Raw genomic sequence first — 27766 nt, forward strand, 5'->3', positions numbered from 1 at the left:
AAATGTATCACAGAAACACAGATTCATAGAATCATTTAGGTTGGAAAAGACCCTTAAGATCATCGAGTTCAACCGTTAATCTAGCACTGCCAAGTCCACCACTAAACTGTCCTTGAGCACCACGGCTACCCTTTTTTAAATACCTCCAGGGGTGGAGACTCAACCACTTCCCTGGGCAGCCTGTTCCAGTGCTTGACCACCCTTTCGGTAAAGGAATTTTTCCGAATATCCAACCTAAACCTCCCCTGATGCAACTTGAGGCCATTTTCTTTTGTCCTATCGCTTGTTACTAGGGAGAAGAGACCGACCCCCACCTCGCTACAACCTCCTTTCAGGTAGTTGTAGAGAGCAATAAGGTCTCCCCTCAGCCTCCTTTTCTCCATGCTGAACAACCCCAGCTCCCTCAGTTGCTCATATTCAGCCAGCTGTCAACCAACACCCCCAGGTCCTTTTCTGCCAGGCAGCTCTCCAGCCACTCCTCCCCCGGCCTGTAGCGTTGTGTCCTCTGAACCACTTCAGGATCTTTCTGTTGAAGTACAAGTAGTACTAATAGATAAAAGTTTGTTGCACCTTGTAATGTATCTATTTAAAAATACACATATATGTGCATAAAGTCAATAACCATTTCTAGAAAAGCATCTCAGTCCCTTCCTGCTGTCTAAAAGATGATGGAAGATTGATTAGGGTATACTTGCCCAGTTACCGGAAGGAAATCTAGCTCCCATTTCACCTGCAACTACCTTGTTGATAGACTGGCTCACATGACTGAAGAGCACTTGATCATAGCAAGGAAAAATTTACTGGCTTACTGCTCACAGGGCACTCCCGCTGGCAAGCCTGAAATCAGTAATGTCAGACTCACTATGCACATAGGATCGAAGCAAGGGACACACAGAGGCTGACAATTCTTTGACATTCAGCAAGCTGGCTTGTCCAAAATCTGGATGGTGAAAATCTGTGCCCGCAGGTCAGGTACAGAGAGAGTGTGGAGGAAAAGTTGTGGCTGGTGTACGGGAAGAAGCGCCTTGTCTGGGTGGGGTATTTTACACTCTTCACACATTTTTCTGATTTAACTAAAAAGCCCCGCCATGAGGCATGGACTGAGACAGTCTGGAATGACAGGACATTCCCTCAGCTGGAAAAACCCATTGACAGTGTAACATGGACACAGCCAAAAATCTGTCTCCTTTCCCCACCAAGAGCAGACTCCTGCATCTCATAGTTATATTACTGAGGTTGGCCTTAAGATGTCTGGAAAGGCTTAAAGGAGAAAGTTGCCAGGCAGGAATCTAAACCTTATATATTGTGTGCTGATTACAAACTGCTTTTTCCCTTTCAGTCTTAACTATTTGTTAATGTGATAATACTTCCCAAGGAAATCAACTAGACATTTATAGCTTGAAAATAATGCCAACTTCTTCATTTATGGTTCCAGTATCTCAGAAACTGCTTGTTAGTTGAGACCCTTCTTCAGAAAGATTGAATCGGTAACCTGCTTGCAGCCAACTTCCCTTACAGAAAAGGTAACGCAGATAATTCATACTATCTCAAATACCTGTATCATCACCATTTATGGAATTATTCCCATGTAGCTGAGAATAGAATGTGGTAGTCATAGTTAATATATCAAAATCTGCAAGAAAGGCTGTCACATTTTCTGTCAATAGTACACAGAAATCTCATTTAAGGTACACGGAAGTGAAAAATCTGTCCTGGTTAACTGTAATTTGATGCATCTTCTGGCAATTACAGTCACCACAATATTGGTATGAGTGTTCCCCTAATACACTGGCAATTATTTTAAGAAAGCATAACATATGGCTATTTCTAACCACAAGTGTTTAGAGACAATTTGTCGGTCAGAGCTGTGTGTATGACTTCCGTCCAGTGAAACACACGTATAAAGACCAGACATCACTTAACAATTATAATGCTGTTAAGTAGCATCATCTATAAAGTATTTTATGTGCTTCTGTTATTCAAATATTCTATGTGACCTCTGTTATTGAAATTAAAAACTATATTAAAATGAATTAATGTTGAGAGTAGTTATTAATAATTTAAGGATAATTACAGTATTCTCATAATATTTCTTTATTGCAGACATGTTAACAGGAAGTTAAAAGCTAACGCTTAAAGGAAATCTAAGTATGTTTTAAATTACAAAAATGCAATAATATTACAGAAAAGAGTGTAAGAGAAATTTAAAGTAAAGGAGAGAAAAAAAGGAGGTTTTTTGTGATATTGCATGGGACACTTGCCGTTTCCTGGGGGATCTGACAATGTACTTCTGCACCTTAGCCCACTGCCTAGTGTTTTCTTTGAGGCTGGTCAAAATACCCTAGTCCAATGAGTAGTCCAGTCAGCCAATGTAAGTGCTGAGCTTCGCCTTGAATTTGAAACTCATATAGAGCCACAGACCTTTGGGAAAAGACATGGCAGTCGAGCAAAAAAGTACACAGTAGAAATCTTCATGTTTATGTACAATTCGTGCTTATGGTCAATCTCGCATCATTAGCTCATAAAAACCAAGAGACTTCTCAGTTGTGATGTAGTTTAGGGAGCTAGGCTGGATAGTGATAGAATTTCTTTTGACATCACAATAACATTAAGAAGACAAGAACTACGTGATCTGCTGACCTGACTGAAGAACAGATTATACAATCATAATTAGGTAAAGTATCATTGCTAATTGGATTAACTGCATTCCGGTTTTGCCCAAAGTTAATCCTATGCTCAGATTTCAATTAATTTCAGATATATTGAAAGTTGGAGCAGTCTGCATTATTCCATTATTAATTTATTCTAAGAAATACTGATTTTTAAAAAAGATAACTTAAAAACCCCAAACAATTCTTAGCCCCATTGTAAGAAAAAGATTTACTTGTGAAGTCTCAGAAAAGGAATTCTGTCATTGAGATAAGTGCTATAAATTTGGGGTGGATCCATTATACTTTCCTTATAAACAGTGTTGTCGAATCCTAGTTTTAAGTGGAGAACAGAATTCAATGTAGATTTGCAATAAGCTGTTTTTGTAGCAAGGTGAACCAGAGAAGTAATGTATGCATTGAAAACGTAGCACCTGTCCCACTCTGTTCTCTTCTTCCCCTCTTACTGTCCATATTTTAAGACAAAGTGACTTTTGCCTTCAGCAGAAGAGACTGGATACTTCCCATAGACAGGGAAGCGTAAGAGCTCCTAACTGCATTCACTAGGCTGATACTAGCTTTCCCACTGGAGGACAGAGTACCAACACCGCGCTAATTGCTAACACATCAGGAAGATAAGGCTCTCCCAGATGACCGCTTCTTCATTCAAATGCTTTTCTTCTTAGCTCTTTTTTTATGTTACATAGAGTGTTGTTTTTAGCAGTGAAGGAGGGGCCTAATTTTCTTTGAATAGAACGCAGAAAAATAGTAACCATAGATTCTTAATAGAATTCGTAATGGTTTTCACTAAGAACAATCTAATTAGATCCAAACTGTTAAGACATTTGATACAATTATAGAGAAAATAGGCTCCCTGTAATTTAGTCTATACATTATTCTATGAAGCACTTCCTCTCCCCCAGATAGATATCACAGTAAGATTAAGTTCATTAATTTAAGGATTACTTTTTTAAAAAAAAAAAGGGAAATGACCACCTGTTTCCTCAAAAGGAAATTAAAGTGACATACTTTACTTTGCTGAGAATACCTTTCAATTACCATGACTTTTTACAGTCCTGCCCACTAGTTGTTTTTCATTAACAAAAAGTGAAATGGTTGACCAATAAAATAATTAATTAATAATGATTAGTAATGATTCACTAATAAAAAGTGAAATGAATTTTAAAATTTCCTTGATCACAAGCTATTCAAATTATTGAATCAAATATTAACTTAAGTGATTTTTCCCACTTCATATTCAACAGATTTTGTGATGGTGGTGACAGTATTTAACCCTACTCTGTATCACTGACTATTTTCCAAATACTCAGTTTCTCCTGTTATTGAACTTCCCTCATCCATTTGCTTGGTGCTCACTCAAGCAAGAAAACTTGCTTCTGACAAGCAAATCAAGTAATCTTTGTTAACGACAATTAACTGGAAATAAGTTTGGAAAATAAACTTGAGAAAACATAATGCATGTATTCCACAGGTATGAACTTGTTTTTTCCCTTGTACTTTAATCTAAAGTTACAGTTATCACTATTAGAGTTGTACTTTTTTGGCATTAATGGGCTTATGTTCTTAAGATATTATTTTATTAGATGCTTTCAAGAAATCAGAAAACAGTTTTGTTTCTGAGAAACGATAATTCTTTCTCTTTCTCTCTCTCTCTCTGATGAAATAGGTCAGTGGGTTTTTGATGGACACACTTTTATGACCTAAAATTTGGCTGACAGCCTTGACAAATGTCATCTGGTATGATTACTTTCATCATACTCAACCACACCTTGGTTCCTGGTTGAAGCCTCAGAGAAGACGGTTTTGAGAAAACCCGAGCATACCGAATAATTCATATTCCTTTGATGACTGTCATTTACAAGTCCTAAAGGAAAGATTTCAAGTCCACACATTGGTGTGCTCTGTCCATCGGCCATAGGCCAAATGGATGTACTAGAAACTTTAACCCTCAAGCTAATGGCATTTCTTCTAGATGGCTGTCTTCTTGATCACTAACACAACAGCAGCTAGTTACTTTTTACCCAAAATATTGCTGGTTGACAATAGTTTTATCTCAAGTCTCCTCCTGTTTGGCACACGTACTTGGCATGAACTTGTGGGAAGAGGAGCAAGGATAAGTGGTCTGTGCTGATGACCAGTACTACACTGCTGATACCTCTCATCTGTGTCTTCTTTAAACCAGCAGTGCATATTTAGCATTCAGATAACATGTAGCTGAAAGCTCAGTGAACATAAATGTAAGGCAATACCTATGACAAAGACAGGGGGAAGTCATTTCAAGATGTAATAAAAATTATATCCATCTCCATCTGCTGCTGGGTGCTCTGCATTTGTTGTTAAGAATTGATGCCTGCAGGCCTATTGGATTTCTAACTACTATTTGACAACTGTATTGCATCAACATTTAGGAATGCGTTTCCTTCACACATGTCAGCCTGGAGATAGCTGTTTACTAGACTTCATGATTTTTACCATCATCAGTGCATTTGTCACTTCAAATTAGATTACTGCAATGTGTTCTACAATATGCTACACTACAAATCACTCAAGAAACTATACAAGACAGCCCATTTAAAAGTGGACTGCCTTCTAGGGAGGATAAAAATTACCATCGTAATAAACTCGTATTATGAGATCTCCAATTTTATTTTCTGGTAAGAACATAGTTGGTATTTCAATTTCTGTTGAATTGTGTGGGATGGTACCACAACAGTCATTAGCAATGTGATTAAACTAAGCATTTTTTGCAGCAATGTTGTAGACACAAGATCTGATGTAAACAACTGATGTGGAAAAGAATTACAGTAGACAGTACCCTCTTCTCCCTCCTTCATGATTTTTTTTTTAATCTCTCTCTCTATGTGTATATATATACAAGTTTAAAACTATATATAGCAATTTGAAACGAATTCTGCTACGGACTTCAAAGGAGCTACAGTTGGTTTATAAAAATGAAAAATGTAGGTTCGATTGAAGTTAATGAGTGTTTTGACAATCTTGCCTGAGATTTGCAAATGTCAATTTTGCAGTAAAGTTACTCTGGTGATACGAATTCTATTCCTCTCATCTTACTAATGTAGAAAATGGGGTTTAGATCAGAAAATTCCAAAATCCAGAAGAAAAAAAAAAAAAGAGTAAATTAAAAGTGTTCTTGTGGACTGAAAGCTATTGAAATCGAAGTCAGTGAGTTTCTTAGTGGGGAACAGGATCAATCCCAAAATGTAATTCAACCATTCCTGCAGTAATTTTCTCCTTCTACTGTTCCTTTCATTGTTTCTTCATCAAGATAATAACATATTTTCAAATTTAATTACCAATCACTGATTTGATATTTTCCTTTTTACTTACAGACATTGTCTTCTGAGACAATGAAACTGTACACGTCCCCTTGTATTTATGCAGTCTCTCATAACAATTCAGCAAGAAGAAAACTACTTATTTTGTGAACTTATTGTGATACTGAATGACATAAGTTCATAGTATTTTACATCAATAGATAATAGATAAAAATGCTTTACAAAACGTAGTGGAAAGAAGTGACCAAAATAAAGTTTTCAGGGAACCAACTGTTATCAGAGAAGTGATAATGAAATGGCTCTTCCAACACAACTTGTTAGACACCTGAAGGGACATTACTGAAGTGGTAAGCAGAGGATGACTTCTCTGGATTACTAGAGATGATTTCAAACCATTCAACACAGTTGCATGTAAAAAGCTAATGCCAAGAGTATCTCAAGAAACAGAATACAGATGACTCATGCCTTCAAAGAAAAAGGACTGCAGCAACGCAAAACATTGTTACGATGCAAAACATTGCCTGGGGGGAAAAGCTTAAATCACATTTGGGCCCTAACGTAGAAAATGACCTCGTACGGGTGTTAATAGAAACAAGAGCTTAAAAATGATCACATATTGAAAGGAACAATAAATAATGAGACACAGTACAACCCTATGAAGGAGGACTCGGATCATTTAAGTGCCTGGTCTAACAGATGGCAATTGCAGTTCAGTTTAGATTAAGGAACATTAAAGTCAAGAACAAAGGACATAAAAGAATTAACAGTATGGTTGCTTTCAGCACAGTGAACAGAATATGGGCAAGGGCTGGAAATTTTTTTTACAGTTCAATAACTGAAGAATTGACAACTGATTCTACCTTCTGGACAGTGGCCTCATATATAACCTGGTATTATACAACTGGAAAGATCAAATGCATGCATCTCCCTTAAAGTGTCTTTCAGTTCTTTTTAGCATATCACGGGAGCATATGCACTTCAAAGAAAACAACTACTGCCTGGTTTTTTTTCTTTTACAAAACAACACAGCACAATTCTTCAGCTATGATCCTAAACAGAGCTTCCTGGAATCACTGAAAGAAGTACCACAGTTTAAAAAAAATTATTTGAAAGGGTATCTTGAAGAAAAGGGGTCTTCAAAGCTTTCACTATGTTAGCTTGAACCTTGAGAAACCATTTCCTGAACTATCTCAACTGAAAAGTCAGGTCAGTTTTCATTTCTACTCTGCTGAAGACGCAGAAAGAAGACTAATACAGGTCTCAACTGTTACCACTAAACAAACTTCACCTTTCTTTCTCCCATCAGCTTTTGAGTGCTTGAATCCTCAACATACTCTTCACTGATCTAACTTAGTTCTCTCAAGAACAACGTCCTCCACCCTCCTCTCACACCCTGCTAACTCCTCTCCTTGGACAGACAGGAAGAGGAATATCGTGCGCTGAAGTAGTCTTTCTAACTATTGCATCAATAAACTGAATGTTAGGCGACCTCCTGAAAAGACTGGTGTGAAGAATTAAAAAAGACATGCTTTCATTAAGTATCCTTTTACATTTTCAAGAATGTAGCTTCCTTTTCATATTGGCTTTTTGAGTATTTGCAACACTAGGAAAGAGAAATCTGGGTAATTGCATTCCTAACCAATATTCTTTTTCATTTTGCTTTCAAAAGGTGTCTCCAGACTGGAGAAGCTACAGTTCAAAGTTTTACTGCACACTTCTGATAGTTTGCAATAATTTCATCATTATTCTGAATCATGTAAGCTGCATTTAAACTTAAGAATCCCATTTGAAGATTGCTGTGTGAACTTCAGCATGTTTTCTTGAGGCATCCCCTAAGAAATAACAAACACTACTATCATAGGTAGCTTAGTGTAACATCATGTTTCTTGTTTTTTTGCATTTCAGCACTTATTCATTAGAAAATTCAAAAAAACCTGCCATTAGTTGTCATGGGACAGACAGTGGAATGAAGTTTAGTTACGTTGTGACTGACAGAAGAACTGCAATGTCTTGAATGTCTTTATTTCTGATCTCTCAAATGAAGCATGACTTAAAACTCCACAGTACATCACAGTGCTTTAGTGATTTCATTTATCATAAAACAGCCATGCATTATTTTAAAACACATTCTATACAAAGCTTTTTAGCACACCTGTGGTTTGAAATGAGGCATAGAGTGACATTAGGAGAAAAGAAAAAGCCAATTAAAATTCATATTAAAGTCAGCGACTATAATAAAGTCTGTTTTTCGTTTCCTGAATGTTGTGACCTAGTTCTAGCTCAATCTACACCTACGGTAGAAGAGAGAAATCATGATTTGCTATGCTAAATTACAGAAAAAGGCATAGCTTGGTCCTGAAAAAAGACAAATAACCTGCATATAGTTATGAGTAGTAAAGGTCACAAGTTTAATTCTTTTAATGAAAAAATTAAAGGTACTATAAGGATGAGGAATAAAGATCATACTAGACCGACAAGAAACTTTCAACCTCTATAAATTCTTAAATGTGAAATTTTTCACTTCCTCATAACCAAAGGATGTGACCTCTTTCTCTCTCATCTCAGGACCTACACAACTATCATCAAAACACCCTCACTCATTGCAGGGGACACTACTTCCACCTGAAGGGACAGAGCATTGTTACAGAAATGGTTCTGTTAAGAAGACACAAATCAACATTTTCAGAAACTCCAGTTATCCTTGCAGTATGTGTCCTGTAAAAGTAGCACCCTAAGTGTCATATACCTCAAAGACAGCGCTGTGTAGAAACAACACTCTACGAAACCCCCATGTTGTACCAGCTGCCTCATGGGCTTCCTGCTAGCAGATTATCCGACAGATTATTGCTTTCAGAAAACTCTTTCTAGCATCAGCAGCCATAGGATTCATGACAAGAAAAGCAGAAAAACTTGTATTGCCATAAACCTGTTTCTCCTGCATACTCTTTTTATGCGTCAATACAGAAATCAGACCATGCACAGAAACCACCACAGAATTTGGAGAAGAGGGTGGTATACATGAAAATGAAGAGGCTTTTTCACTAGGTCTAATATTACCTTCTTCTTCATTGAAGGTTTATAAATACTGTACCATCTACTCCAATAATACTCATAAATACAATACCATATATTAATAAATTTAATACACGTTCCAACATGTAGAAATGATATATTTTAAATTAATATTTCTGAGATGCTGAAAAATTTGTGATTGTGCATAATTGGACTTTGTAGCTTGGGTCCAACAGAACGGAATGGCTAAGTGATTTTGTTATAGCCTCACCTGGGAAAAGATGCGTTACACTGTCTCTGCTCTACTGAGGTTCCAAATATACACAGAAGCCATCCATGACAACAGCTAACTGCTTTCCATAGCAACGAGAAATTTTATTTGCAAGGAAACACCTCCATTCACATGGGACTGCCTGATATTTAGGGATTATAGAGAATACTACACTGGATCAGACAAGGTTCCACATACGGTCAAGTCGATTACTGCAAAAGTCAATTACAGCTTACCTATACACTCCAGCACACTTGGCCTGGGCCTGCATTTTGGCCTCTATCAATGACTCTTTTTTACACATACATAATCTTTTCTATTGGTAAGTACACATACATTTCATACAGCTTTGCTGGATACTCAGCTGTTTGACTACATTTTATGTAGAATTTCAAAGAATTTTTCCATCATAATATAATAAGATGACATCTGGAATAAAATATGTAAGTCTGAAGTGAAAGTACTGACTGTAATGGAAATCATTTAGCAATCAACTGCTTAGGGGTATTCAAGTGCCCGCTCCAATTATGAACAACTTTCCTGTTTATTTTATTAGGTTTCCCCATATTTAACAAATAGAAAGTTGATTTCCTTGAGCAAGACAGACAAATTATACCCTCTTTTATATGCAGGAAGCCCTCTGATTTCCACAGGGCTCTCTGTGAACAGGAATGCATTAAATTATCTACAGATCAAATTAAAATAGTGACATTCAAGAGGTATATGACGTGTTTCTTGCCAATCAGACATACATATATTTACAAATGTATTTTAAAATTTGCGAAATTACGACAGATTATTCTCATTGTTTAACTTCTAATGTTATCCACTACAAAAGATGAAATCCATCAACCAAATGCTGAAACTTTATGAAGACTACTGACTTCACTGCATTCTGAGCAGCTGCAGAAATCCATGTGCTTGCAGATTTCCAAATGGAGGTCTGCAACTTGCACAACTGACAATGCATATTTATTTCTTCCATACTATCCAAACAATTCCAAACACACACTCACACAAAAAAATTTCACCAAAAGTGAAGACAAAATTTCCCCAATGAATTTGAAGGTCCAAAGGTTTCATTCCACTTCGCCACTAATTAAGAGGCCAGAAGAGAAGAGAAAGGAAAGGGAAAGGGGAAGGGGAAGGAAAAAAAGAAAAAGAAGTTGGACTAGATGGTTGTTGTAGGCCCCTTCCAACTCAGGTAGCCTAGCCTATCCTATCCTTCTTCCTACCTCCTTCTTTCCCTACCAGTACACGCTGAGGAAATCTCTGATGACATTTCTTCCCAGACCTGCACTAGCAGGAGGCATTGAACAGGCAGTCCTGTCCCATCCTAGGCTCTGTCACCTTGTGGGAAGGAGGCATGTACCTTCTGATGGGGCTGAGAGCTGTGGATCGTCTCGAGGTCATTTCACCATCTGAACAAATTTGCAAAAAGCAGGTGTGAAGTGTGGTTTTCAAAAGTCGTCTCTGTTCATCCAGTTTAGCTGGGTTGCCACAGGATGGCAAAACCCTGCATCTCTGACCCGAGTGAGGCTCAAAGACCAAGCCCTCAGTCTGAAGCAGGCCATGCTCCTCAACTAAATGGTTGCAAATCTTTTCGAGGTGAAGCAATACCTGTTCATTTTCCTGTGGATATTTTGTTTCTCCTTGTGCTCATTTTTAGAAATGCCTGAGCTGCTTCTCTTGGAAAAACATGCTAAAACACAAGAGCCTGAGAACAGCAGGACTCCCTCAGAGAGAAGGTCCATCTGGCCCAATACTCTTGTCTCCAAAGCGGCCAACCATAAAACGGAGAGCCTATGAGCAGCGCAAGCCTACTTCTGCCAGGGTCCTGGACCCGCTCATAGGCCTCAATGGCTGGGACCGGCCTCCCCTGGGACCCCAGCCCCACCGTCTCCTGCCAAGGGCCCAGGGGAGGTGGCTCAGCTGGGCCTGGGGCCAACGGAAGTCCCTGCCTGAGCCATGCTGTAGGGGTGCCCGTCTCTGCCCCTGTCTCCTGGCTGGGCCTGGGCCCTGCACTGCAGGGAGCTGCTCTCCTGGATGGAGCCCTCAGGCCTTGGTCATGGCTTGGCATCCATAACTGCAGGCATAACATAGCGTAACTGTTCTGTTCTGTTCCCTGTGCTTACCATGAGTCAAATAACAATAGGATTGTGATTTGCCTGAAATGCCAGGGTTTTTTCAGCTCCAAAAACACTTTCAAGGACACAGATCACAAAGGTTACAAGTGGAAACAGGATTTTATTTGATTTCCCTGACAACATTTCAGAGCTGATGCTCACAAGCATGAGCCCAATGTGCATGTACAGCCAGGAGCAGGCTGATGCATTCTTCAGTTTAGCTTGAGAAAACCTCCCTTGCAGCCTGGCAAAGGCAAGGCACAGAGCTGCAGAAAGCAGCAGCAGGAACACAGGCCAAGCAGGCTCTGCTTCCTGAAGATTGACAGCTGGAAGAACGACCATCGGTACCGACCACACACGAAAGAAGAAGAAGAGGTGCGCGGTACCACGCAGTTATTTTCCAAAGTAGGACACGTAGTGATGACAAGCCCACGTTTTGCCTTCCAAAACTTGCTCCGCTGTGCTTCTTGGGCAGTGATGCATGAAAAGCGCTCTCGTGCCTGCCCTGCGCTTGGGTTGCAGGCAGGGAGAGCTGCAAAGTGGCAGCTGCGGATGGTGCAGCGAGCCTGGAGCCCTTCCAAGCCCCGGCTGTTTGGCACAAGCAAGAAGAGCTCGGGAAACGGAGCCAAGGGAAGAGCAGAGCTCGCTCCTGCTCCACCCTTGCAATGGGCAAAAGAGCCAGGGAGAGCCAGGGCCCGAGCGGCGCCTCGGAGGTGCAAGAGCAGCAGGCGAGAAGCGAGCAGAAAGGGCCCAGAGGAGCCCTGAGAAGGGGCTGTGCTCAGTGCTACAGAGGACAAGAAGCAACCCCCGGGGGCCACCCTGGGCCCGCCCTGGGAGCCTGGAAAGCTTCCTCCCCCCGGATGCGGGGCACGAGGGCCACCTTCGTGGAGCAGGAGCAGCAGGCACCTGGCCAAAATGGCCCAAAGCAGCCCTGGCAAGTGCCCGTGCTCAGTGCTGCAGAGGAAGGCAAAAAACCCCCGGGGACACTTGCTAGCCCACCGTGGGGAAAAAAAAGCCTTCCTCCCCCCAGCTGCAGGGCACGAGAGGCCATCTTCGTGGTGCACGAGCAGCAGGCAGGAACCCAGCCAAAAGGGACGAGAGGAGCCCTGACAAGTGGTCGTGCTCAATGCTGCAGAGGAAGGCAAAAAACCCCCGGGGAGCAGTGCCAATGTGCCCGGGGGAAAATTCCTTCCTGACCCCAGCGCTGGCGATCGGCTGTTCCCTGAGCATGTGAGCAAGACCTGCCTCCTCCTCCCACAGCCTGGTCACGCCTCCCAGCCGATGCCCAAGCCCTCTTCTCCCTCCACCTGCTGCCACCTCAGGGGCTTCCCAGAGGGGCCAAAGGCCCCCGGCCTGATCGACCCTGGGGGCAAGGATCCTTCCCACGCCTGGCAGGGCACCGGTGGCTGCTCCAAAGCACCGGGACCCCTGGCAACACCTCTGCATCCCATTCCTTACGGCTGCTGCCCCTGGCTCCGCTGGGGATGAGGACGGCGAGCTCTGCAGTGCTCCTCCAGAAGGCATTCCCTTGCTCTTGCCCCTGCTATCCAGCTGAAAAGGCCTGACGGCCTCGGGAAGCTCCAGGGGTTGGTGGTCCTCCTCATCTCCAGCAGCCTCGTCGAGCCTCCTCTGGCCTTCCTCCCTCAGCCCTCACCAAGTAATTCCACCGGCTCCTCAAGGACCTCCTCTGGGATGTCTTCGGGCTGTGCCCAGGCCAGCTATGGCAGCGGGACGTGGGACGATGCTGCCTTTTATCCTGCCCGGGGCATTGTGACTGCTGCGTTGCCGGGTGGTGGCCCTGTGACATGGGGGTGACGGGGCCCCCCCTGCGCATCCCCGCCCGCCGCCCCTGTGCCCAGCATCCTTGGGAGGAAGGCCTTTGGGGTGCTGGCCCCGAGGCAGCCCCTGTGCGCAGGAGGCCCAGGGGGCTGTCCCTGCCCTTGGTGGCCTTGCACTGGGCACAGCTGATGGGCATCCCTGTAACATCATCTGTACGTTCAAACTGTGTCAAGAAGGGCATTTATACCATAGACATTCATTTGGTTGTGGGGATGCCAGAGGTAAAGGAAAGGCTTTTGGTTCCCTCTGCATGAACTCGGCAGAGACGTAGAGCACGTGCAGGATTTCCTCACCATTCCTTACCAATGCACCAAGGGACATTTGCTACTACCCTGCTTACAGTGAGGTCTTCTCCTTGGAAAGGAGTCCTGAATGGTTTTGTGTTCTTGACCATCTTTTTGCTTGCACTTCAGTAGCTCTTTTCCTCCTTTGGCCTTCATCCTTGATATCTTTCTTGAAAGTGATGGCAGCTCTCTCAGCCTTTGTCGTGCTTCTTCCACTTGTCGTCTTCTTCTGTAGGCCCTCCACGCCCCTAAATCCACTGTCTAGTCTTTGTTTACATTCATCCTAGATGGAATTTGTCTTTCTTGACCCGAGGAATGAGAAATGTCCCAGTGGTAGAGGTGAGTTCTCACCAGGGCTTTGCACGATGCTTGCCTTTCCTATGGAAATATCTTGCCTGACACACAAGAATGCATTTGCTTGTATCCCATTTGTGGCTCATAGTCACCCTATGCCTCCAGGAACACTTGCCTATTCTGATGTGTCCAAACTGGAGCAGAAACTTACAGTGCTCCACCTGACGTTGTGTTACCTGCAGTTCTTCACACGCATGGTTTATTGATGCAGGGGCCATCCCTTCTGTCAGAGCTTCAGCTGGTGTGGAGTATGGGGGCCATAGAAATATAATAAGAGAGACAGCTTTTTCTGGTTCAGAGATGCCATGAAATCCAAAATATGATGTGGGCAATGAATGTATCTTTTGGAGAAGGCAGAAAACCTACATATCTTGAGCAATGTTTTTCTGCAATCTAAGTTCAAAAGACCTGACCATGAACTTCACCGTTTCATACATTTGATGGCATCAAAGCACGAAGGGTGGGGCCTGAGAGATGTGTCAATGAGGCTTTCATCCATCGGTAGCCTGCTGGAGTCCAGCCTCACGCAGTTACAACCAGGAGATCCAGCCCTCCACCAGCCAAGTGAGCAACTGATGGACTGTGTGGCTGGGCTCTGAGCATGAAGCTGGTGGTGTCCACTTTCAAAATGGACGTCTGCCTCCAAGGGAAGAAAATAACCACAGCTGGCATTAGCTGAGCTTCCATTTTGGCAGTTTCATTGGAGAAAGTGCCAAATCAGCCCAGATGCTGAAAAGGCTACAAGAGACAAAACACTTGCAGGCCAGTCGGATGCAGTTAGTGGCGCTGCTGTCTGTGGAGATAAGGTTTACTCTCCAGGAATGTGAATAAAGGTTGCTGATGATTTTTTACATGAATTCTGCAGGCATTTAGCGAAGAGGAAGGTTGTTGCTGATAATGCTGATATTACTGATAATGTTGATGTGGGTACGGAGGCAGCTGGCCAGGCGGCCATCCAACACTAAAAGGCAACTGCCTCTCTTTATGAGTCCCTAGGCGCCTGAAAGATAGCGGCAAAGAAGGACTGAAGATTTTGCTTTTTATACGCCCACTGAGAAAGCGGTCAAACCCTGGAACAGTCTTCCTGGGAGAGGTGGTCGAGACCCCATGCCTGTCAGTGTTTAAGAAGCATTTGGACAGCGCCCTTAATGCCAGGCTTTAACTTTTGGTCAGCTTTGAAGCGGTCAGGCAGTTGGACTAGATGGTCATTGTAAGTCTCTGCCAACTCAACTATTCTACTCTATTCTAAAAAGAACACACACACACAAACCCAAACAGGAAAAGGAATGCATACTACGAACATAAGTGCTGATAATAATTCTGATTTCTAGCACTCACAAAACTGTTTCACAGAAGCCGATGTTGCAACTCAAACATCTCCTCAGAGCTGAAGCTTTGCTACAACGTAATCCATTGAGTATCTACTTAATGAGTAAAATGTCACTAAACATGCAATCTGGATAGTTGAGGAAATTGATGGTAAGGTAACAATCTTCCATCATTAATTCAAGAATTAAAACTAATCTAAGTTTCTAGATACTAAACTAGCTTTCATTTATAGCATTTTTTTAGCCCATGAAAAAAAATCAGTTCCCAAAAGTAAAGCCATCTATGAAAAGATCTTTGCAGAACTGGCATATGCATGGTCAATACGTAAATTCAGTGAACACTGAATTCACCAAAAATAAAAAGTCAAAAGATTAAAAGTTTAAAGAATTTCATAATAATGGAAAAATCTTTGCAATACGTAGAACATAGGTGAACTGTCCAGTTTTCTTAAAAAAACTGTACAGTGAACTGTAAAGTTTTCTTAAAAATCTATTTTATTGCAGTCACTTGGCAGATATTCACTCAGGCATAAGGATGTGCTGTAAATAAATAAAAAATAAAGATCCTTGTATTTTCTTAAAAAAAACCACCAACAAAACACACACACACAAAACCAATCTACCTATAAGAAATAAAAAATTAAATAAAACCCAACATTTTTTAGAGGCACAAAAGGACAGATTATGCTGAGAGAACTGAGTACCTCAAGAGATTCAGAGACTTGGTCCAGGATTTAGGTTTCCTTTTTTTATTTCCTCAGAAGAACATAGGTAATACTGACAATTGCTCCACATGCAATCTTATTCATGAATCTGAAGAAATAAATTCCAGACCATATGAAGCAGAAAATACTATTGCAAAGTGGAATGTGAAGAGACTTAATATTGATGTCAGTATTAAAATGTTAGTCACAAATACATTTGAACTAAAGTGTTAGCAACTGGGTTAACAGCAGACATTTCCCAGGCCAATATGGACTGGAAACAAAAGGACAGGGGAGGAAAGGAAGTAACTCCAAGGGATATTAGGTGATATCTTTGTTCTAGCGACACCTTGAAGAAATATTATTTGATTTGAAAATATTAAGATCTAATCCTAGTTAGGCACTTAGCATACTACTAAAACCTGTAAGACTGATCAGTAACTTCTGCCTAGCAAGAAGGCTGAAACAGCAGCTACTTTAATTTGATCCTTCTATCTCTGATTTAATGAAAAATGTGGTTGCTGGTCTCTGGCATCTGCAGCACTTCTCTTTCACTGCAGACGCCACAAAGCCCTGCAAAGCATTTGAAAGTGTAGGTCTGCAATACAGTTGGGCATTAAGTAACATGGTCTTAATATTAACATGACAGTTGTCACAAAAATCTGTGACCATTATGGCAGAAGTGTCAGGCAGAAGTGAAGCAACCACTCAGAGCTCCAGTACACGGTGGAATTGGTAAAGATTGCCGAAATAAATGTCAGAAGACCCCTCTGAATATTACCGTTAATTAAGTAGGTTAGCGTTTTGGTTTTTTTTTTTAATTCCCATAGATCTGTCATTTCTAAGTAATGTAGTTTATGCAATGAGACAGACAAGCAAGCAGCGAATGTACATCAGTGCACAAAGCAAGTCAATGAGTAAGGCCTTTTGCTAATAACAACTCTTGATCAGAAATACTTGTGAGTCTACCCCATTTGTGTCTACTCTGTCTAGCAGAGATGTCAGCCACCTGAATAGTCTCAGTACAGCTTTTAGTTAGCATCCAGTTGGCTCAGCTGTTTGTTCATTAGATGCTCACTGTACAGCACAAGTAAGGGTAACAATTTCAGCATAGTTCTGTGGTAATTACCAGATCAATATTAGCAATAAAACATCTTTAGATAGAAGCCAATGCTTCTGACAGAAACATATTTGATCTAGGCCCAGGAGTAGGAAGTGCAAGGGAGAGAACTCTGCATGCTCAGGCTTTGGAGAGCTAAATCAGCTTTGCCTTTCTAACTCCGCCAACTTACCTACCAAGCAGCTTCCGTGGAATATCCATACCTCTGTGAGAGCACTAATTCCTCTTCACAGACTAAGAAAAAGGGAATCCAACTGAGCAGTGATGGTTCTAGATCTTTGATACAGTAATTTCCAACATTGCTATTTCCAATTCTTTAGTGATAGTATTTTGTCCTATTGCTACCGACAAACATATTTAATTTTCTTTTATGACTACTGACAGGTTTATTCCATTGCAGTCAGACAATGGTCGTCTGAAAGAAAATCTACAGTGATTTCTATTTGTGATGCACAAGTGCATCCCAAAGCAGAGAAAAAACGCTAGTCTCTTTGGAGAAATATCTCAAGGTTTAGGGTACCACTTTGGCAAAAATCACAATAATAATTTTTGGAAGGGAAGGGAATAATTTATTCTCACTGATTTTCTCAAATTGCTTACTATTGAATGCTTCAGTGTGTGCGGAGTTAGTCTCATAAATCTCATCGAGGATAATGGAAGATCATTACCTCAATAGTTCCCACTCAGGGAAGCATGTCCTGACACAGTAATACAGACACATACTAGATAAAGCCAATATTTTCAGGCTCCCTGAAAAAAAGAAAACTTGGGCTTAGCAAATGGAAAAAGCACTAAAGCAGGAAGCATAAAAAGCATGTTAATTTTGGATCATAAACATGAACTCTAAACACAATAAAAGTGGACACAGACCCCTAACGTGACACTGAAATGCCAAGCTGCATCCTGTCTTACATGTATCACCTGTCTGAAATCAGGCAGACTTGGCTTCCAGTACATGAGTGGAGGGAGATCCTTACACTTCGCAGTTGAGACTCTCTAAACAAGAGACCGGGTCTGCATGATCTGCAGGTTTCCATTCCAAATGTGAAAGTTTGCTCTGTGGAAGCTCTCCGGCTGTAGTTGTTCCCTACTCACTGCACAAGCTCTCACAGACGACTCCTTATCTTTTGCCCCTGTTGGCTGGACTCTGCTCACTAAACCGTGTGGAATGCTATCATTGGCTTGCTTTTAAGTTTTACATTTATTTCAACCATTGTCCACCTTCTGATGCTATGGAGCAAGTGATGTAACAGTAGGTTACAACCAACTCTGGTTCTCCCAGGAAAATTCCTCCTTGATTTTCATGGACATAAGTGATCTCTTCATAGCATCTTCTGATTGCCATATTTTCAGAGAAAGTGCTGCTTTCTGTGGCCTTGGAGATAAAAAATGGCCTGTTCCCAGATGATCCCAGATTTAAGTCCTTTTTGCCCTTATTGCCATCACCCTATAGGCTTTTCCCCCAGTTCTATCTGTCTCTCACCATGTGGAACAGGGATGGAGGTGAGCTCACAGCAAACTTCTGATGCTGCCCTAAAACCTGTACTAAGCGCCTATTCTCAAAATTGGTAAAAATATTGTCTGTAAATTCACATCACAGTTATTGCAGAATTGTTTTCTTTGGTAGAAAAGCACTAAGGCTAATTCTAAGTGATAAAATGTAAACATGTATGTAATCTTGGGATTTACTAGGAGCGTTCAAAGAGAGCCTTCACGCAAACTCTCCATTACACTGTAAATTCACACTCCTACATAATCTGCACTAATGTCACTTGTTAGCAAGTCCTAGGAGGGAGTCACGGGAGAGGCATTCTGTACACCTCCTGCCTGTGCAGGGAACCTGCATCAGCAGCACTTTCCCTCTCTGTGTATGCATATGTACAGATCAAAATGGATGTCTACGGCAGCTTATTCATGGCCCAAATAACTTCTTTTTTTAAAAATATCTGTCAGAGCATACAGGAGGAAGCAAGAAGGCCTGATTTTTTAACAGCAATAGCGACAACAGAGATCACCTGCCCTTCTAGGTAAATGAATTTAGATAATTACACATCAGTGTGCAGCATTGCACCCTGAATACTGGCTGGGAATTCTAGAGTGGAATGAATCTTCTCTCTTTTTAAAATTGTCTGTAATCTTTTCATCACTTAATTACTTATCTCAGTAATAAGCCAACTTAATACACCATTTGCCATCAGAACAGGATTTTAAATGCTTCCTTTAAACTAATCTAGCCTGTGATCTTTTAGTTACATTGATTTCAGTTTCAAAGAAAATGACAACAGAAAGAATACTTAGAACAGGTAAGTATTTTCTTCCTAGTCCCACTGTCTGTCAACAAGACAGGACTAGCAGTTAGAAACAACCAACTCTGAATATGACTCGCTGAGAAGCCATTCTTTGAAGTGTTGTTTAAGGACAAGGAAGCCTAAGGGGGAAGCATATATGAGAAAGTGAAATCCCCACCTGAACCTAGCGACTCACACCTTTCAAGCTTTGGTGCAGTACAGCTGGATGACTGGGCTTGTTCCTCAAAGCCCAGAGAGGCATCGATTGCAGAGGGTAGGCAGACCCCCTCCCCCCCCATCTTTATCCACCCAAACAACAGAAAAACCCTACAGAAAATATTACCATCAAAATAAAATAAAATTTAAAAACCCCAACAACCTCTCCCATCATTTCAGGGGTAAATTAACTGTCTAGCCTTAACGCAGAAATAAAAGTTTTACAGAAAACACAAGCTTTGCTTGGGCTTTCAATAATGTTCTCTATAGGACCAATTTTGTAGGCATAACTGAAGCATATCACTGGCCTGAAGCAGCTTGTGCTGAGTTCCTCCCATGTCCAATAGAACACGTCTGGGGGAGTGAATCCAGAGCTAAATGTTTGCTTCTAACCTTCACAGTAACAGTTTAAGGTAGATGGTACCCTTCATCATCCTATTTCCTTTCTTCTTTGCCAATTACGGACATATTTCTTGAAATATAGGCTTGCACAGTCCTGCAATGCATGAAGATTTCTAAAAAGATTTGTTGTTTCTGTTCAGAGCTCAGTATCCACCAAATGAGGAATATTTGCTGATTGCAGATGATGTCAGGATTTTTTCCTCCTCTTAGACTAAATAATTTGGCAAAACAAAGATTCTGCTTTATTTTCAACTACTTCTACTCTGTCACTCTCAAATGCCAATTTGTTCTCATTCTGGGAGGTCAGTGCACATTTAGTCGCCTTATGCCTGATGTATGGATGTTCTGTGATGCTCATACACCAACTATGAGCACTTAAAATACATTAAGAAGATGACATGCCATAAACTTTTATTCCTAGACTCTCCTGTATGATGCTCCAGAGCTTGACGTAGGACAGGAAGAAAGAAGAGGAAGAAACAAAAGAAAGTAGTCAGAGAGTAGGAAATGCTTCTATTACTTGGCAACTTGAGAAGCTACCTTAAATGCCAATGATAGAGTTTGTCCTCTACTGAAACAGAGCAAATCAAGAACCTTCTCCTGGGTGCAGACTTCACAAGGTATTTTTTATTTTATTGTTTAGATATTTTCTCTGCAGTTGTACACTGGGCTAGCTTTTCATTTTCTACACATGCAAGGGTGACTGGAGGAACTACCTAGAGATTTTCTAACATGATTTAGAATCACGTGATTCTAACGTGATTTACTGTAAACCCTAAAGTTATCACACCATGTTTTTGCTAGGACACATTTTTGTTTAGTGAAGTCATCAGATGTTGATTCACATCCTGTTTTCTCAACAAATTCTACCTTTTTCATATTAGGATGAGCCCTGAGATTATTAAAACCTTCATCTCTGTGTGGAGACTGTTTCTATGGCAGTGTATTTTTAAGTTCTGAACATTAAAGAAATAAAAAATGATCTCACAATGACATGGCACTCAAGTGTGATTTTACCAGTAGGGCTCAGTAGTCTGTAGTCCTTTCTGCTTCCATCCTTGAAAACCTGCCAATATGGCAAACTCAACATGCTGTCACAGAACACAGCAACAGCCTACACTCGCTTATCCCTTGCCACCTAGATAGTGGCTTTAACCAGTCAAACCCGAGTAATTGCCAAGCACAGGAGTGCCTAACAACATCATTTTTCAGTGTTAACCTGAGGCAAAAACAAACAAACAAACAAACAGAAAACCATCCTGATTTATTTCAGGATTCCAGACAGCAAGCTGCATCTAATCAAGACGAGTCCAGATAAAGGCTAGCAATTACAGTCTGTGAACTGATTGAGGCTGAGTGGAAAGTTTAGATCCAGCTGGAAAAACAACCATGACCTTTTTCTTACCAACAGTCAGTACTGTGCTCCAGAGCATGGGGAGGAAAGGCACCACCCAAATTTGTTGAGACACAGTTAAGTACCGCAATGAGCATTTTCACAAGAAAGTCAAATTTGACATAAAGTAAAAATAATAAAATAGCTGAATGCAAAAAAAAAAAAATGATGAACCAACGAAACCTAGAATTCAAAGGGCATGCCTTGTAAATATGAACAGATGAAAAAAATAATCAACTAAAACTGAGATGCAGGATGTTTCAGCCTACTTGGCAGGCAAGGACATAAACATAGTCTGTTCCGTCTCCAGGTCTCTCATGGGTCTGTTATTTTACTCTGATGCTAGGAGGATGAATTCACCTTAGGAAGAAAGGTGCTCCAGCCACGATCCCCTGATGCTTTGATGACTACTATTTTCTTTCTTCCTCAGCATATTTTCCTCCTTCTTTAAACAGAGAGTCTACCTTGATAAGTAAACTGGCCAAAAACAGTGTCTTAAATGGCTTGATGCTATTGCCCTTCCCCACACACCCTCTCCATCCTTTTTCTGTGGTTGTTTCTGGTGTTGTTCCATGTTCAAGGAAATAAGCCTGGATATTCTGCAACAACAGCCTCAATCCATCTTAACTATTTGTTCCTCTTTTTACCTCTCAAATGTCATTTTAACTTGCAAAAATGCCTGACAGACTCATTAAAAAGCCTCCAAAACAAAGCTCTACAACTGAAGAAAAAGTGTATAAAAGAGGCTGTTAAAAATCAAACCTTCATTTCATGTGTCATATTTGAAACACTAAAGCCATTTTTCCTTCCTGTATTTTAGGTAAAAGACTTTAAATACTTGTATTGGAAGCTTTCTGCAATGAGATTACAGTGGGTATGGTTTCTATACTTTTATTGTCATGCAACAACTTACCATTGCCCAATGACAAAATTTTGTTTATTGCCTTTAAATGCATGCCAATTTATTCTATTTGAGTTAACAACTAAAAAATACTAATTCCTTCCTCTACCAAACTGGAGGATCTACACAGAAAAAAAAGTCTTTACTTTTATTTATTTAATTAAATTGCTCAAAATTTTATGTTTCACTTGTATTTATACATAACTGTATGACTAAAAATTTTGGTACCTTGGATGTTCAGTATATCAGTTCTCAGGCATCTGAAAAACTAATTATACAGATATATGCAATAGAATTAAACATTTATCGCTGCTGGGGCACTTTTCATCAGTATGTAGTGATGAATGGCACATTTATATTCATGCCATATGTTTCTACATATGTCATAGTAAAAAGCACTCCAGTGACCCACTATTTACAGAAAGAAGACAGAAAAATCACAGGATACGACAGTTATGGTTGTTTAATGTCTACTCACAAAGTCATTGCAGTAATTATTACATGTGCCACTTCTGTTAAAAAAGTGAAGACAGAGAGAAGAGAGGAAGGGGAAGATTGAGTAGAGAAGCCACCCCGTACATTTGACCTTAATGAGGCAGGCTATGAATACGCATAATGATTTCTCAAAGTGTTTGAAGATGTGCAGCTTTAGGCAAAAGAACTGTACTAGAAAGGGGATAGGGTAAGTACTACTCAAATGGAGCCATTATGCTTGCAGCTATTTGGATCCTGAAATGAGATAAAAGCCACATCACAGAGGCATAATGACTTCAAGACCAATAGAAAGAATTAACTGACACATCTTCTGGTAAAATAGATTATGAAACCTTTCAGTTCTACTTTGCATCAGTGGTCTAAATGATGAAGCAGAAGAAACAGTAGAAAGATTATGATTTCCCTATCCTCAGCATAAAGCCTCAAGGAACTACAGAAGTGCTGGTCCGCCTCTCCCACTGACATCCCATACAGCCATTAGGATAAATAACTAAGCACTTATGGTCCCTGTGCATTGTTCCTCTGCTTGTTCCTCACCCTCCGCTCTGAAAATTCTTGCAGGACAAACGCACAAAATAAGATCAGGGTAAACTTGCTGATCTGACACCTTTTGCCCATCCTCCTTGGGCCAAGGGGAAAAAAAGAAAGAAACAGAAAAAATAGGGAGTAATATTAACTTTTTTTGTGTGTCTTTCTCAATGGGACTGAAACAAAACTGCCAGAGGAAACTGAATCAAGGCTAGAGATTCAGAAATATAAAAAATATCAGACAGAGCATGGGGTGAAGCTGTAATATACTCAAAGTTTACATCTTCCAACAAATATCTTAAAAGAGCGGGTCTTTCTACTACAGCTACTGTTCTAATGACAATTAAAGAGAAAACAGGAAAGGCCTTAAACTGGATACTGAGATAGGAACCCTTCATCTTTGGAAAAAGCTGCTTGAACGCAGAGTCTAACTTTGCATTGTGGACCTGCCTCTGAAGTAGGGGAAGATTTCGGCCTTAAGATGACAGAGCTTTGGAAGAGTTCCCTGTTGGCCTAAGATCACAAGTCAGGCTAAACTGAAAAGCAGACTAATGGTTAAACATTATGCCACATCACAGCTTCAAGGAATATTTTTCTGTAAGTGCATTAACCTGAAAAGTTCCAACTTTCCAACTCTAAATGTTTTCAATACTGTTTTTTGTAAAAGGAAAAAAAAAAAAAAAGGCTTCCTAAAATTTACATAGTTCTTATTGATAAGTATTTGGAAAGCTACTGAACATGTATTGCAATGCCCTAGATTTTGAAAACCTGTGTTACTGCAGCAAGAATAGATACTTAAATATGGTATCTCAAACATTTTAATTCCACTATGAGGACATAAAATGTAAGTGCTTGGTTCCTCTTCACTATCAAAACACAGCACTGTGAGTATAAGGTTTATTTGAAGAAGATAAGGACAAGAGAAGGGAAGGTTCTGGGGTTTCTTTGACAATACAGAGTAGTTTGTAGAGACCATGAATTGCTGTGTGGAGCACACGCATATATATATTTCTGTGACTCTGACTGCACTATTGAACTGCCAGGACATCTCAGAAACCAGAACAATTTTTAGTTACCACAGCAGCATCTGTGAAGGGCAGGACTCACCATGACATGCCAGTTTACTAAATTAAGACACACTAAAGATGGATATGGATTATGCCCAGAAATATGCCCAGACAGCTGTCTACTGCACCATAATTTTCTATTTATTTTTTTTTTTAAATAATTTTTGGACACATTTGGGAACCCTAACACTTTCTGACTATAGAATCTGTAGGTGAAATGTTGACATAACGATGAAATAATGCAATTTGTGATTGTGAGGTGCAATTTCTAAATATACAATTTCAGTGGCTTTTCAGGATATTGCCCCTGACTCTGAAGGTCTATAGTCAAGTGAGAGTGCAGCTTACTCTCCAACATTTTGCACCAGTAAAACAACACTACAGTAAGTGCAAAAGCAGTACATAACAGTTAAGCCACCTTGTTTTAGGAAGACAGATACTAGCTTTGCTAATAACCCTAACCTTCTGGACTTGTTTTGCCTAGGAACCAAACTAGCAAGTTACATTTTACACTACCTTTTTAGTGACTAAGATGTTCTTACTTGCTAGTTCCACCTGAATGAAACGACAGATATTTAAAACGTCTATTAGCATCTTGAGTAGTAATTTAATATAGAGATGTTTGTTTAACATAGTGGGTTAATAGGAACATTTAGATTTGACTCTCAGGCTAGAGAGGGAAATACAGTTAAGGATGTCTCTATTAAAATAAAGTATCACTATCCTGCCATATGAACAAGTGTTTTTTTCATTGAGCACACTCCACATACTATTCAGGATAGCTAGATCTGTAGGTTACTTAGTTTCATGTTCACAAAACAAAGTTAATTGTAATTCAGCTAGTTTAAGTTCTTTTTCAAATATAGTGCTAGTAATACCATAAACCTGCACAATTTTGATACTAAAATTATTTGAGAATTCTGCTCTTAATCTAATATGCTATAGTGCCTTTTCTTATACGACAAGATATGCATCACTGCTACAGAGTTCTATAGTAACGTGTTATTGATGAAGCAAAGTAAAGCCCTCAAGTAACCTCATTCCGTCCCTTCTTTAGTATGTGTATTACTGATAATACCCTGTATCGATTCAGAAAAAGATTTAGGGTGCTGTGAATTTTCTCCTAAAAACGTAGCTCTGTACCCTCCACAGTCCTCAGTGCTTAAGATGACCACTAATTAAAAGAAAGAGATAGCTGTAACAGCTGCAATGTATAGATACTACGCAGTATGTATACAGGTGATGTGCTTTACTAAGCTATCAGAGAACATTTGTCAGAGTGGCCTTCCAGTTTCAGAAGCAGAGATTAAAATTACTTCCCATCAATTTTCACATATTTCTTGCAGTCATTTGCATTTTAATGAAGGTTCTGTTAGGTTCTTATTTTTGAAATTAGGTTCTTATTTTCGAAATTTAAATAGTTACATGGATATTAGGGCAAAATGCCTTTTTCTTGTAGCAAAGACTTGCTGATGAGAGTGATTCAATTAAAACAGAAAACTGCATTTTTCCACAGCATGCGTCATATCCCAATGAGCACTACATCGTCTATCCTAATGTTCATGATCTCCTTGCACTGGTTAGGAAAAGGTCACATTTAAGTACTCTGGAAATTGTTTTGCAGATGAGAAACATTAGAAAAATGAAATGGTTACTTCTACTTTTCTTATCTGTTTTTTTCCCCAGTGTTGCATAAGCTACTAGGACCTTCTGCTGTATATTTATATTTTACATGAATGAGCAATACTGTAGTACTGGATGGGTGTACTTTTTTGTGCCTGACGCCACTACAGTAGTATATTTTTAATTTACAAATTTACCACTGAAGAGCACCCATAAGCTATAGCTAGCACTGAACACAGCGGTTCTTCTGAATAGCAGAAATCTCTATAGTATATCAGCAGTTCTTGGCATTGGTCCCTGCAGTGCCTGCCTGATGAGTTACTGATATAGTTCAAGGTGCTAGTTATGATTTTAAAAGCCCTAAATGGGTCAGGATCCACTTATCTGAAAGATTGCCTTTACACCTGTGTCTCAGAACAGATTAGCTGGCCTGTCTCTCCAGTCCATGGACGCCTGATGGCACTCCCGGAGCTTAGATGAAGCTCCTTTTTACGTATGTGTTTATTACACAAATGCAGACATTAATGGCAATATGAAACAATGGTATTCTCCTGTTCTCCCACAGGTTGTCTACCTATGAGCACTTGATCTGGGGTCTGCTGCATGTGCCACACATCTTCCTTCAAGTCGGCTTCCCCAACACCCCGCCCCCCCAGTCTCTCCCTTCCAAGTTGGATAAAACCCACCCCACAGGTCCAGACATGTACAGGTTTCTCGTGCCAGGAAGAGCTACATGAGCTTCAGCAACTGTGATCTCAAAAGTGGCAGTCACTGTTTCAACTTATGATAGTGCCTTCATGTTCATGTTGCCGATGCTGAGTCTGAGGACTCAAACATATGCTACATTTCCAATGCAAACAGACTGAAATTCAAACTTATTAGGCAGACATTTGGGGAAAGTCAGGGGACATGTCTGTTGTATCAGCTACTCAACATTTCATATCAGGAAAAAGCGCCGAGACAATTGTAACGCATTAACAGACCGAAGAAATAATATACTCCCAGTGCAGAAAATTGCTCCCTTTTCTTTTTTCATTATCATATTTTTCTGCCTCAGCACAGCAACGCAGATGACTAAGACAAGGTATCTTCCATGAGAATGCCCAGGTTGGAAATTACCCATGCAAAACTAGTGTTAAAAGCAGGAAAAAAACCACACAACAAAACCAAAATAAGTTAATGCAGACATATATATATGGTGTCAGAAGTTAAACAAGATACGTCCTTCTAACACCAGTTGAATTAAACAGACAAAAAAGAACGACTCAAATGTTTTGTTTCTCTTGTAATCAATTTCTGTTCCCTGCCTATGGTGGTAAGTGTGTGAAAGTCAGCAATACCTGGACAGAAATAAAAGTCTGACATACCTAAAAAGCTGCCTTCTACAGTACTTCATAAACCACAGACATTACTGAACTACAAATATCTTGATATACAATAGTTTTGGTAAATAGCCATATATATCTACTTTTTTTTTTTTAAATGCACCACTGAGGATACAAAGGCCTGTTAAGGCTAATTAACAGCTGTAATTCAAAAAGCTTATGAAATGGATTAACTACTATCTTGCTCAGACTATGGTGAATGGTGACTATAGATTTGATGACCCCTCTCATGAAAAGCTCTTAGCAATCGTTCTTCTTTTGCCAAGAAATATGAATTATGAGCAGACTCTTTCTCCCAACTACATTTAACAAAAATTGAATTAGCAAATACAATGCAGTTACCTGTCATGTTGCAGTAAACTTTCAAAGGTCCCAGTGCCCCACTGCCATCTGGATCTATCCAGTAGTAATTTGAAGTTTTGCCCAAGTGTTTGTACGCTTCACAAGAGAGCTCATAAATAGCTG

General features: G+C 40.3%; 1 protein-coding gene across 1 annotated transcript in view; it reads right to left on the reverse strand.

Moving 5' to 3' along the window:
• Window positions 1-27766, reverse strand: part of CNTNAP2 (contactin associated protein 2) — a gene marked incomplete at both ends in the record, with an annotated part of 1183012 nt that overhangs the window by 338929 nt on the left and 816317 nt on the right. The window contains one exon of the mRNA XM_082307127.1: window positions 27644-27763. Within this exon, the coding sequence (XP_082163253.1) occupies window positions 27644-27763 (120 nt within the window). The remainder of the gene's footprint in view (window positions 1-27643; window positions 27764-27766) is intronic.

This window comes from Platalea leucorodia, assembly GCF_965183815.1.
Source record: "Platalea leucorodia genome assembly, chromosome: 1".
Taxonomy (NCBI): Eukaryota; Metazoa; Chordata; class Aves; order Pelecaniformes; family Threskiornithidae; genus Platalea; species Platalea leucorodia.